This window comes from Nelusetta ayraudi, unplaced genomic scaffold (assembly GCF_046127955.1).
Source record: "Nelusetta ayraudi isolate G7.1 ecotype Tasmania unplaced genomic scaffold, CSIRO-AGI_Nayr_v1 ptg000111l, whole genome shotgun sequence".
NCBI classification, from domain to species: domain Eukaryota; kingdom Metazoa; phylum Chordata; class Actinopteri; order Tetraodontiformes; family Monacanthidae; genus Nelusetta; species Nelusetta ayraudi.
The window spans coordinates 277563-290639 of NW_027466161.1; the positions used below are offsets into that span (position 1 = coordinate 277563).

The 13077-nt window shown below is 48.7% G+C and overlaps 1 protein-coding gene across 1 annotated transcript; it reads right to left on the bottom strand.

The window, feature by feature from the left end:
• Positions 1–861: 861 nt before the first annotated feature.
• LOC142903522 (uncharacterized) lies at positions 862–9304 on the bottom strand. The gene is made up of 5 exons (XM_076049205.1): positions 8728–9304; positions 6490–6666; positions 3562–3771; positions 2170–2383; positions 862–1743 (listed from the first exon to the last, which is right to left on the bottom strand). The coding sequence occupies exons 1-5, from the start codon at positions 9205–9207 to the stop codon at positions 1565–1567; spliced, it is 1260 nt and encodes a 419-aa protein (XP_075905320.1). The 5' UTR covers positions 9208–9304; the 3' UTR covers positions 862–1564.
• Positions 9305–13077: the final 3773 nt, after the last annotated feature.

Here is a 13077-nt window from a genome sequence, read left to right on the forward strand (position 1 = left end):
TCTATTGGTTCAAATCCCTCTTTTAAAATTCAAGTAAAGATTTCAACATAAAGGAAAGGAAGAAGATTTAGAAATGGAAATGTGACTTCATCAGCACAAACAGAGGATGGTGATGAAGAGTGACTGTGGATGAGGAGGCTGATAGTGTGAGTCACTCTTTTAAAACTTCAAATCATCCCGAAAGCAAAATTTCAAGCAAAAATGTGATTTCATCAAATAGGTCAGGGTGATGGAGGGATGAATGCTTATTGAAAAATCTCCTCATTAGTGCACATTTCATTTTTTTTCATGCATCGTGTGCCTGCATGAGACACAAACTACATAAGCACTATAACTTACTGTATATGTTCTCAAGAAGGCGATGAAGCTCTGCTTCAAGATTAGAAATGTTGACCACTTTACTCAAAGAACAGCCTCGACTCTCGTTTAAGGTCTGAGAACAGGAATATGTAATGGATTCGCTTCGCCACTAGAGAGCGGTAGTGTTGTAATGGCGAGCTGTCAGAGTTACAGAAGTCTGAAACGTTGAAATAGTATTTTGCCCAGCAGCCTGCACTGCTCACATCAGATTAGTGAATATCAGCTCAGTGGAAAAGTCTGGTCTGCTTTTCCCTTTAAACACCTTCTGATGCTTCACTCAGATAATTCCCATTTCCCTCAGTGCAAATATTATATATGTATTTCCACAGACATTTGAGTAAAATAAAAATGATTAATGTACAGTCCACCGTTACCAAGTTACATAAATTCTCTAAAAATGAAAGACCATCTGACATTTATGAGTAACGTCTTCTTTTTTTATTGGCACGAGGAGTCAGACACAGAGGTCCACTTTATTCCATCTTTCCAAGGTTTTCTTAGGGGACATTTTCCTTATAGTTTCCTAAAGCAACTTCCTAAATCCAAAAGTATTGTTTACAAGGCAGCACAAAGTAAAAGCCACTACAGCACCACAGACACAACGCTCTCAGTATCTGCTGCTCTGCTCGGATCACTCAGGTTATCTAATCGGGTTATTTAATATTCATTTCTTGCAGGTGATTTTAGGGCAGGGGCTCATTTAATCCTGCAATGTGGGTGAGACGTCCACCGAGCATAAATGTCTAAATCTTTGGAATAAAATAAAAGCATCTCTCTTACTGTACATTCAATCCAAGTACGACAGCTAGCAGTACCCAGTAGCATCTATTTCCAAAGCTTCAGAATGTTGCTGCACTGCGTTGGGAAATACGTTGCTGTGTTTCTCCCATAGGCTGTTGGATGAAGATAATCAACCTGAATATCAAAACCACCTTGGAGATGCATCGCACCAAATGTGGCCTTGTTGTTTTTTTCTCTCCATCCGCGATGAGCAGATTCAGCGGCTGCGTGTCGGAGAGAATGATTGCACCTTGTTTACATCCATTATCCATGTGTTAGCAGCTCTCGCTCCTTCAGCTTCGCTCGGTGCGGCGTCGTTAGCGGCCCATTCCAGACCCACAGCCGTGATTCATTGCGCACACAAATGATCCAGCGTCACTGTCCACTAGATGGCGTTCTACATTCATGGCGTGCTCCTGGTGCTTCAGCCGTACATGGCCTCCACCAGGCCCGTGTGCTTGCAGGTCTCGGCCACCTGCCTGGAGTGCTGCATCTTCTCCGCCAGAGCCTCCAGGATGTCGTTCTGGTCCACGGCCGTGGCTGTTCGGTAGATGAGCGTCCCCACTGACTCCAGCCCGCGCATCCCCAGATTCACCCCGCAGCCTGGAGGACGGCACCACACGTGAGCGGTCAACACACAAGGCACATTTATTACACATTCATTACACATTTATTACACATCTATACACAACAGATTAGAAGCAGCGTTCCTCCGACTGCACAAACTCCATCATTATAATGTGTGAGTGTCGACTCAGAGGTGAGTGAGTGAGTCACGAGTCACAGCCAGACTGCTGATGCAATGGCATTTTGCCTGACACCAAAAAACTGTTTCTTCGCTTGGGATCAGGAATCACTTAAGGATCTTTTCAAGACTGTGTTATGGAATTTCAAACTTCTCTCCAGAGAAGAGAGCTATATACGTTTCCTGAGGGTTTTTCTTTTCTTTTTTTCAATTTTTTAATTCACAGAGGCAATATTTCAACTGCACTTCTGTTCTCAGGGGTTGCAATATTAATGTGTTTTCACCTGTATCGAAGTTGAGGACGCGCGCCGCCTCCCCCTCCACGGTGACGGCCACATTATCGCCCTCTATGTAGGCGGCGCTGACGCGTCTGTGCGACAGCTGAATCTCAAAGAGACGGCGGCTGCACTGCAGGCTGTGCAGAGTCACGTCGTTCAGACGAGGCTCAATGTCCGTCTTGTAGGCGTTGAAGGACTGATGGAAAATGTTCTTCATGACCTGGACAGCCAAAGCAAAAAAAAAATGAATGTGAAATATCTTTCATACCTAAAAGTCAAGCAAAGATGTAAAAGCACTAAGATTAAGGCTTATTGTTGAGTTTAGTTTTCAAGTTTTCTTTTTCATCTAATTGAACCAGTAAGAATAAATTTATCTAGAAATGACTTCAGATTGAACTCTGTAAAATGAATCAGTAATCTTTTCAGAAACTGCATTTTATTTCCCAAGAGCTTGGCGTTGTTTCTTTTTTCACTTCCCCTTCATTGTCTGCCGTCACAAGACAACAGGTGATTTTTTTTTTTTTTTTACATCAACAAAGGAAGGAGGAAAAAAGAAAAAGAGTTGTGGACTTCCGCTGCACCTCCACATCCGCGTCACAGTGATTGTCTGTGTTGAGTGTCTCTCTCTGTGCCGCCACCGCCGCCAGCTTGGCTCTGCTCAACTCTGCTCTACTTCGTCCTCGCTCAGTCATCTGTTACCAAGTAACGCTGCGTCTGAATGCCACATAGCAACAAGGCTCCGACATGGTCTCCATACATACCTGCGTGTGTGTATGATCACAGCTGGGCTTGAAGAAATCCAAAACACACACACACACATACACGCACACACGCACACGCACACACACACACCCAGAGCCTGTTGCTGAGCACGACTGCAAATAATAATCATAATATCATAACAATGATAATAGGAAAAGAAAGTCTCTGTTTGTTTGCTGATGTGTAACAGCAGGGCACAGATGGCCCTCACACACACACACACACACACACACACACACACACACACACACACACACACACACACACACACACACACACACACACACAGGTGAGGCCTCTCCTCTCTCCCCAGGTCTTCATTTCATGCTCTCTTGGGCTCAGTCTCACTCTCAGACTCTCCAGCACGTCCAGACACTAATGGACTCCCACACTGCTGCGCTCTCAGGCTGTTTGTTGAGTCAAAGGAGCGGATTAAGTGGGCAGGCGAGGCGGCGCTGCCTGCTGGCTTTCTTTGTTTTGGTTGTTTATCTGACACTTGTCCCTCCACCACCCCCACCCCCACCACCACCACCACGTGGACGAGCAGCCGTGTGTCGTTCACAAAGCAACACGCTCGTTGAAAGGCTGTGAAGCAGCGCTCAGCTAAACATCTCATGCAGATAAAGCGTGGCTCACAGAGGAGTTGGCGGTGTGCCTGAGGAAGCGGACCATCTTGGTGTCAGAGGCGGGGCAGGTGAGGGCCATGTAGCGGTTCCTGAAAGTGCCGTAGATCTTGAGGTGGAAGCCGGGCTTGCTGCCGGGGTTGCGGAGCTCTCGCAGGGCCTCCACTCCGTAGGCGGACAGGTCAAAGTAGAGGTTGTGGGCACGGATCTCAGGTGTGGGCACCTGAAGTTGGGGGTAGAAAGAGGAAAGTCAAGACGTGTGTGGGTGTAGATCAGGAGTCACCAACACATGAGTCGCCCCCCGCAGGCCTGTTCTGAAAATAGTTTTTATCCAACCTTGTTAAGTCATTGTTGGTCATTATGAAGAACTCATTAACATGATCAGGGTCTTCACATAGATCAGCATCATCAATAATAATAATATACATCTGAGGAAACTTGTTATTGGGGGACACAGTGGGGCAGTGGTTAGTTAGCACCGCACAGCAAGAAGGTTGTGGGTTCGATTCCCGAGGTCTCCTGAGACCTTTCAGTGTGGAGTTTGCATGTTCTCCCTGTGTCTGCTGGGTTCTCTCCAGGTTCTCCAGGTTCTCCCTGTGTCTGCTGGGTTCTCTCCATGTTCTCCCTGTGTCTGCTGGGTTCTCTCCAGGTTCTCCAGGTTCTCCCTGTGTCTGCTGTGTTCTCTGGGTTCTCCCTGTGTCTGCTGGGTTCTCTCCAGGATCTCCAGGTTCTCCCTGTGTCTGCTGGGTTCTCTCCATGTTCTCCATGTGTCTGCTGGGTTCTCTCCAGGATCTCCCTGTGTCTGCTGGGTTCTCTCCATGTTCTCCCTGTGTCTGCTGGGTTCTCTCCAGGTTCTCCATGTGTCTGCTGGGTTCTCTCCATGTTCTCCAAATTCCTCCCACAGTTCAGAAACATGCTTGTGAGGAGAATTGGAATCCCTAAATTAAGGTGTAAGTGAGAGCGAATGGTTGTGTGTCTCTGTGTGTCCATGCAATGAATGGGCGACTGGTCCAGGGTGTCACCCTGCCTTCACCCTCTGACAGCTGGGAGAGGCTCCAGCAGACCCCCGACCCTGAGTGCAGGAGGAAGCAGGTATTGAAAATGGATGGATGGATAGAATGTGTTATTTCAGGAGGGTGTAGCAAACTGGTTGGCCGTCCTCCAGCTGGGCTCCAGCTGGGCTCCAGCCACAACCACCGCCTCCAGTGCTGGAGAGGCGGTGAGAGACAACGTATAATCGAGTTCACCCTCACGACGGACAAGAAGGCAGAACATCTGCGTCACGTCGGGCTCCGTTGTCACTTCGGCGCGGACGGATAATAGTTCAATCTGGCTCAGTGGCGCTCGGCATTCACTCTGCGACTCCCCCTCTTCCCACACCAGCCCAAAGTGATCAATTTTCTTTCGCGCGACACACACAGCAGCTGAGTGGAAGCAAAGCGGCACTCAGCGCGGTGGGGGGCGGGGGGGGTGGTTGGGTGGGTGGGGTGGGTGGGGTGAGTGGTGGGGGAGGCAGAGTCGAGTACAGGAAACAGACGGCGGCCTATAAAACGTGGTCGCACAGCCAGCGACAACGTGACATGAATTTTTATTGCGGCGGCCTGTAGTGGGGTGGGGGGGGGCAGTGGGCGGGGCTCCACCTGCTTATTGTTTGATGCTCAGCAGCGGTAAACTCTAACCCGCTTATCTCTCGCCGCTGCTGGTGCTGCTTTTTTTTATTCTTTTTTTAGCCCAGATTTGGGAGGGAGTGAGGACGCAGGGCACGCTGAGACACTTTCAACAGCTGGCTTCTCCCTGACAGAGGGCCAGTTGGTCAGTGAAGCTTCAGGGCCTCGTGGAAATGCCGGTGAGATTGGATCTCGTTAGCTGAGTTTCTCACCAGTGCCAAGAACAGCCCCTGATGCCATCACTCTAATCACTGCTTCAAACACATCTTCTCCATACTGCTTTATTGCTAAGTTACTGTTTTACTGTCACTCACTTACTTATTTCTTTTGAACTACAATGGATATCAAACTTCTTGTTTTTGCTTCTTTTACTCTAAACTGCGTTTGATTTATCTGTTTTAAGTGTTTCTTGATTGCAAACTTTATTCTGATGTTGATGATGATCTTTTAACTTTTGTAAAGTGTCCTTGAGGACCTTGAAAAGCGCTCTATAAATAAAATGTATTATTATTATCATTATTATTATCATTATATTTATAAAAAAAAAAAAAAAAAAAAAAAAAAAACTCTGGTGCAGCGCGCACACAGACCTGCTGTTGATGTTTTCATATGTTGGATCACGTGCATCTGGCAGCCGACCAGTTTTGGTCTGGATTGTGAGTGGGCGGGTGATGAATCATCTGGGCCGTTACCTGCCGGCAGCGGCTCTTTTGTCTCAACCGATAATGGAAAATAAAACGAGACGCAGCCGGCACAATGTGCTAATGAGAGACGCTGTGAGGCCGGTGAGGTCTCTCTGTCCCTGTGCGGGTCAGTCGTGTTTGTGTCTGTGTGTTTCTGCAATATCCTGCTTCCACTTATTTACACAAACAGAAGCCTATAGGACGCTGCCACTTTATGTGTGTGTGTGTGCAGGAGCACACACTTTGCCTCTGCTGTGTAATCAGAGCTGATGTCCACCAGTGTGCAGGTGTCAGGACAAAAAGGCTGAATGTGAGATGTGTTTGATGCTGCAGCAGGATTTTTACAGCTATTTTTAACCAGGTAAATGCTAAATATTTTTCCTCTGCCGTGATTCACGAAATGTCAAACTGGCTCATGTTGCAGCAGCTGGAGGCTTTTAAGGCTCAAAGACTCGGCCAGGAGAAAGAATGAGAGGTTCTTGTTGACGCCGGCACCTCTGAGGTCTAAAGGTCGCATCGCAGGCTCTGCAATATCCTGTTTCCACCGTCTTCAGCCTTTACGCAAACAGCCACTAGATTGGAAACCCTCACCTGCCTCTGGTCCAGTCTCTCTATGGTTGCGTTGGCTCCGTAGGCATGGCAGGACTCGGCCGTGTAGTCGGAGCTGATGCCCAGCGCCGAGCAGGTGTCGCCGCACGAGCCGTCGGCCACCACGATCACACGCGGACGTTGGCCGTGCGGGATGCGTCGCAGGTACTCCTCGGTGAACTGGAGGGGCAGAGGGCAGCGAGTGGAGAAGAGTTACAGGGGAGCTTTTTAGAGGCTGGACACAGAGAAACGACAGGGAGCGTCTGTGTGAGTGGTGACAGCTTCAGAACACCTCGTCACAGCAGCAGCAAACACCTTAAACCAGGCGTCACCAACCTTTTTAAGAGATGCTTCACGGGTCCTGAGTCATATGAAGGGCAACCAGGTTGCTACACTCTCTCTCCTGAAGTAACTTTTTTCTCAGTTCGCCTTTAGATAGCTGAGATTATTAATGATGCTGACCTATGTGAAGACACTGATCACGTTAATGAGGTCTCAATAGTTATAAACAACGACTCAACAAGGTTGGGTAAAACTGAATTTTAGACGCAGCTATTTTTAGAACAGGCCTGCAGGCTACCCATGTGGTCCCCGGGGGAGGTGGGTTGACCTGGTGGTGACCCCTGCCTTAAACTCTCATAACCCTGATATTTACATGTTTTTCGTGGGTTAGTTAGGAGCGATAACAGCAATGTGGCAGCCAACTTGCAACCACAGGCTGCTACTCATTGATTGCACTGCTGTTTCTGTCTTACAACAACAGCAACACTCGTTTAATTTTGTTCTTGCCGCTGTCAATCTATAGAAAACTGCACTGATGTATTTTCGAGTTGAAATCAGACAGAAGCTTGAGAAGTTCAAGCCTTTCTCAGCGACAGTCAAATCAAATCTCAAAGCTGTTTTTTGCAGCTGTGTGTGTCATCAACTCCCTCCCTCCACCCTCGCTGAGGAGGAGAGCAGGACGGAGCAGGACAGAGAGAGTTGGAGAATAACAGAGCCATGCAGGAGCCACAGTGGCCCAGCACCTGAGAGATCCGTCTTCAATCCAGTCAGGCAGTCACTCACAGCGCCACACTCAGACCTGTGAGGGCCTGACATGCACCGAGGACAGCGAAAATTAATTAATTATATGTAATGTTCCGTCTAATCAGGAGGAAATGGCAGACTTGGCAGTGACTCCGAGCCAATCTGAAGTTTGTCCTGATTAAAGACAACCACCACCACCGCCACCGCTGCCTTGTTTCTACGCCCTGCGAAGGTCGGAGAGACGCTGGAGGGAAGCAGTCAGGAGGAATCTGGAGTCAGAAACTGAGGAGGAGGCTGAATCACACACACACACACACACACACACACACACACACACACACACACACACACACACACACACACAGCAAATGAAGTAGTTGTGCTCCGACTGCTTGACGACACACAAGTGCATTTCGCAGAATCAGAAAACCCACAGTGACACACACACACACACACACAAACACACACACACACACACACACACACACACACACACACACACACACACACACGGGCACGCAGTAGCGGCAACAGCAGCTTGTGTCTGGCTTCCAGCCATGACACAAATATTCAGTGAGCATTTAATGGGTGCGTGGCCGGTGTCGAGTGTGTGTCTCTGGGAAAGTCCTCTGAAAGTCCTCTGAGTTTGGCTTGGAGGCTGTTTACTGCTGTTTGTGTCACGGGGGCGCTGCCAAAAGCCACCAGGAGGGCGACTGATGTCAGAAGAAGACACAATGACATATTACACAGTTGACCTGTATATGATCATTTTGCAATGTGCAATTAAAGTGTTTGGCTTTTAATGTGATGATGGGGTTTGTGTGTAAACTGCTTGTTTACTACAGTTCTCAGTCTTTTATTAAAACACATACTGAGGATTCTCCCCAGGTTTCAGTTGGACTTGTATTGCTGTTTGTTTCCTCTGATGGGCTGCATTTAGTCTGGTGCTACACGGTGTATAAAATGTAGGGAGCAGTGACACAGAAAGTGGGTCACAACAGGTGCAACATAGCACACTGACTGACAGCAGGATATTTACAACTTTAAAAGTTGCAGAGCAGAACCGTTTGGTACATACATTGTTGATTGTGTACCGAGATGGTTCACAGCTGCTCAGGAGGCCACTGACACTCTGAGTGGACTCTAGACACCTCCATGAGAACTTGGACGCCCTGCCATGACTCATTTTTTTTGCGCCCACCACCAGCCGCTCACCTTGGTCCCCAGCTGCACCTTGACGTCCACCCTCTGCTTCTTCTGCTCCAGGATGCTCAGCAGGTACTCCTGAAACACGCCGATCCTGGTGAAGAAGTGCTCGTTGTGCCAGCAGCCCTCCATGTTGTCAAAGTCCACGCCGAGTCCCAGCAGGAAGTTGACGCTGCGGGGGTCCAGCGCGATCTGCTGCGGCCGGCAGAGCAGCGCCGAGCGGCAGCGCTCGTCCAGCACAGTCAGCTTCAGCACCTTGCCGGAGCGGACAGCGACCAGGGCGGCCGTCAGCCCGACGGGTCCCGAGCCCACCACCAGCACCGGGATCCGGGCCCGCCACTGCCGGAAGCCGTCCAGGCTCACTTTGAGCAGCGCGTACACGAGCACGGCGGCCAGGGTGCTGAGCGCGGTGTCGTAGGCGAGGGCGCGGTAGCGCTCCTCCGCCTTCTCCCCGGGGGAGGGCGCGACTCCCGCCGGCAGCCCGTCCATGCCGAGCCCGGAGCCCGGAGCCGAGGTCCGGAGACTGGTGTCGGGAGCTTCCGGTCCGCTTACACGCACGTGGTATCAACGTTCGTCTCCGTGGACATCGACGAAGCATGCACCGCGCGTCCTCTGCGCGTCCACCGCTGCAAGTTGCACACACCGGACTCTCTCTCTCTCTCTCTCTCTCTCTCTCTCTCTCTCTCTCTCTCTCTCACACACACACACACACACACACACACACACACACACACACACACGCACGCACGCACGCACTCGCGCAGTAAGATAGTGGTACCAGCGGTTACGCAGTGTCAGAAGCAGAAGGGATCCCAGTGACGCCGCGCGCGGGTTTGTGGAGGGAAAGAAGAACCCGATCGCAGCAACTGGACGCCACGCACTGAGTTTTTACGCAGGGGGCGGGGGGGTTGCCTATCGATTGTTGCTGCTGTTAAAACAAGACAGGTCGATACTCCCCGGTCCCCAGCCTTCACCAGAAGCACTCCCCGGGAAAGTGTTTGTGTCGACGGTGTTCCACAGGGGAGCGGAGGAGGAGTGGAGATGATCAAGGATCAGAGATTCACTGGCTGATCTGTTTGCTTTCATTGTCTGTTCACATCAAACTGAAATCTGCACCACTTTTTAACCAAGATGTAGCATTGCAGAGGATGACGTGATGACATTGCTCTCTGCAATCCTCCCCTCCCCATTACAAATCCATTTCTTAGCCTTTCTAGCATCAAGTGTAAAAATAAGGTCAATTTGAATATCTGTTTAAAAATCTGGACACCATGGCACAGCTCTAAGATTCAGCCCCAGACTGTCAAGAGAAATCACCCTCTTAAAGTCTCTTAAAGACTCCAAACATCAACAGAAAGTTGTGCATATTTCCTTCCAAAAGAAATAAATAAGCTACAGGTGGCGGCAATGTTTCTTCAAAGTTGACACTGACATTTAGACCAACCCAATGTGGAAACGTTTGCTCCGAAACACCATTTCTGCAGATATTGCAGAGAGAGGATGAGCACTGGCAGTCGGGATACACAATCGCCTCAACCTGTAATCTAGTCCAACCTTAGCAGGTGCCTGGCAACAGTCCCACTGCTCAGCTGCTCCACGTTAACAGAGGAATGAGGCTCCAATTACAGCCAAGTCCTGCAAGCTGGTGGGTCACCACACAGACAAGGCATTCAGTTTGGATCCAGCGGTCACCTAGAAACATCACAAGCTTCAGTGTGGCATGATGGAGCGTGTCAGTGTCTGTGCTTAAAGACATTCTGTGACAAAACGTTTTGCTTCCAAGGTGAAGTGTGTCAGATTTATGATTTCATGCTGTGAGAAATGTGATGAAATATATCTGAAATATGTCTCTTTGTCAAGTTCAATAAAAAGTTAATATGCCAGTGCTCCATCCACCCAAAGTGCTTTGTCACATCATGGCTATGCCATAAAACAAGTAGACAACACCTTTGCTTTGATTTTGACATTGGCATGGTAATATATTCAGCTGCAGAGCGATGGAGAGCAGCTCCCCGGAGACTTGAACGCTTTCACGGCGCTGAGTGGCTCTGCAACACTTCGTAACCTGACGCAAATATAGGCCCTGACAAAAGGAGCGCAGACAAAAAGGATTTTATGAGTTTGCCCACATCTTACAGTCAGTAATGGGGCTGTGAATGAATGTATGCACAGATCTCAGGTCATTAGAGGGAAAACAAAGAGGCCCATGAAATGAGCACAAAGTGTCATTGTTGTCGAGGCCATCGGGGGCGCCATTAAATTTGCATCATCATGCACATGTAGGGGTCAATGCAGGGGCGGGGGGAGCGGGGAGTAAGGGGGGGGGGGGGCTCAAAATGAATTTAGATGAAATTAGAAATTAGATTAGAAGTTAGAGGCAGACAACGATGTGACAAGGTGAGGGAAGTGAGCATCACTAATGTAGTGTGTGTGTATAAAGCAAAACGTCTCACCTTAACTATTTCAAATGTCTTGACTTTTTTATTTACAGGAAGCCATCCTTCATTATCCTTGGCAGCACCATGACAACCTTGTGTTTATCATCTTCAGTTTATGTTTAATTTGAATGATGTTTTCCAACCACGTGTGTCCTTCAGTCTATGGCAGCAGGAGTTTAAATGACTTCAAATAATAATGGAGCCTTTAAAACACATGGGTCAACAAAACATCAAAAATGAAATTCGAACCTTTGAGGAATTAGTAGCAGCATCGTCCTCAGCCAGGCGTCGGCTCCTCCCTCAGGTTGAGCTGTGCTCACTTCATTTGGTTCCCTTCCAAACTTGGGTGGTATAGCCGGAAATTAACATCCTGCCTTTTTACCGGAGGCTGTAAACAGAAGTTTAATTAGGAGGTAATCACATCAGTCACGTCAGGCTGCTCTGCTGTAATCTGGGATGATGAATTGAGAGTTGAAATGAGCGTAATAAGGAACATTTACACCTGAGGTTACTTATTGCCTGTCTGGTTGGACAGATGACATTAGAACAGGTTTGATAACAGAGGAGGGCAAACATGATGAACAGTGAACTTTAAATATTTTCCATCAGAACATCCATTCAAGGCTTCGTCTGAGTAGCAGTGACACAACTGATTAGACTGGACCCAAGCCAAAAACATCTGCCAGACTTTTGTCTCAAGGACAAGCGGATAAATAATTCCAGGCACCAACGGATTCATCCAGACTCTCATTTCAAATGTTTCAGAATCGATGCTTTGCAAGGTTCCATATTGTGCAAAACTCATTTCACTGCCTCCAGCCTCCCGATGAGCTCCATCCTCTGTTTCTCAGGCGCTCCACAATTCTGTTTGTGTCCGAGTGGGAAAAACATCCGTTCATCAGCCCATTGTGATGTCACAAGGGGATAACACCTCAATGACACCTTTCCCAGGGTTCTGACAACACAACAGACCCCAGTCAAAAATGTCACAACCACTTATAGACATAGATGTAAAACAAAGATCAGATACCTGTAAGTGGGTGTAATAAGGGGACATTTAAAAGAGTGTCTCCGCTGGAGGTGAGGCAGGAGTGAGAGTTGCAGGAGTGAGAAAGCTGCAGGAGTGTGAACTGCAGGAGTGAGAGCTGCAGGAGTGAGAGCTGCAGGAGTGAGAAAGCTGCAGGAGTGAGAACTGCAGGTGTGAGAGCTGCAGGAGTGAGAAATGCGGGTCTGGGAACTGCAGGAGTGAGAACTGCGGGAGTGAGAGCTGCAGGTGTGAGAGCAGCAGGAGTGAGAGCTGCGGGAGTGAGAAATGCAGGTCTGGGAACTGCAGGAGTGAGAAATGCAAGTCTGGCAACTGCAGGAGTGAGAGAGCTGCAGGAGTGAGAACCGCAGGAGTGAGAAATGCAGGTCTGGGAGCTGCAGGAGTGAGCGTTTACTCCACTTGTACTGGCTGCCAACTGTAATCAGAGCGGTGACGTATCCAGCAGAGACAGATTGGAAGCGTGCTGACGTGGGTTTCGTGCAGCCGAGACCACACGGTGACGACACGCGACAGATGAGATCACCATGGTAACCCAGTGTAATAAGGTCAGCGAGTGACGCTGGACGGGAGCGTCTTAGCCAACTACTGGAAGGTTTCCATGTGCAACCACTCGTTGCGGGAGATCACGACATGTGGCTTCCGCTCCGGTTTCCTGCTGTCATCTGGTTGGTTCTGTCTTGATGTTTGTGCAAGACTTGAGTGAATTCACTGAGGAGATTCTCCTTGCACGTTCATTTTTAAACATGGCTGGACAAAGATGGATAAAATGAGTCCCTCAGCAGGCCAGCTAGAGAAACTCAGACGCTCAGTGCTTCTATTTAAATTGAACAACACACAAAGAAAAATGATTAACTCAGTATGAAAATACAGCTAAGC

Bases quoted from the DNA above. Each gene is read 5' to 3' on its own strand.
- LOC142903522 (XM_076049205.1), bottom strand. From the start codon at position 9,207: ATGGACGGGCTGCCGGCGGGAGTCGCGCCCTCCCCCGGGGAGAAGGCG. The intron at 6,667-8,727 runs GTGAGCGGCTGG...CTGCCCCTCCAG, and splicing joins AGGTGCAGCTGGGGACCAAG to TTCACCGAGGAGTACCTGCG. The intron at 2,384-3,561 runs GTGAGCCACGCT...TTGGCTGTCCAG, and splicing joins GGCACACCGCCAACTCCTCT to GTCATGAAGAACATTTTCCA.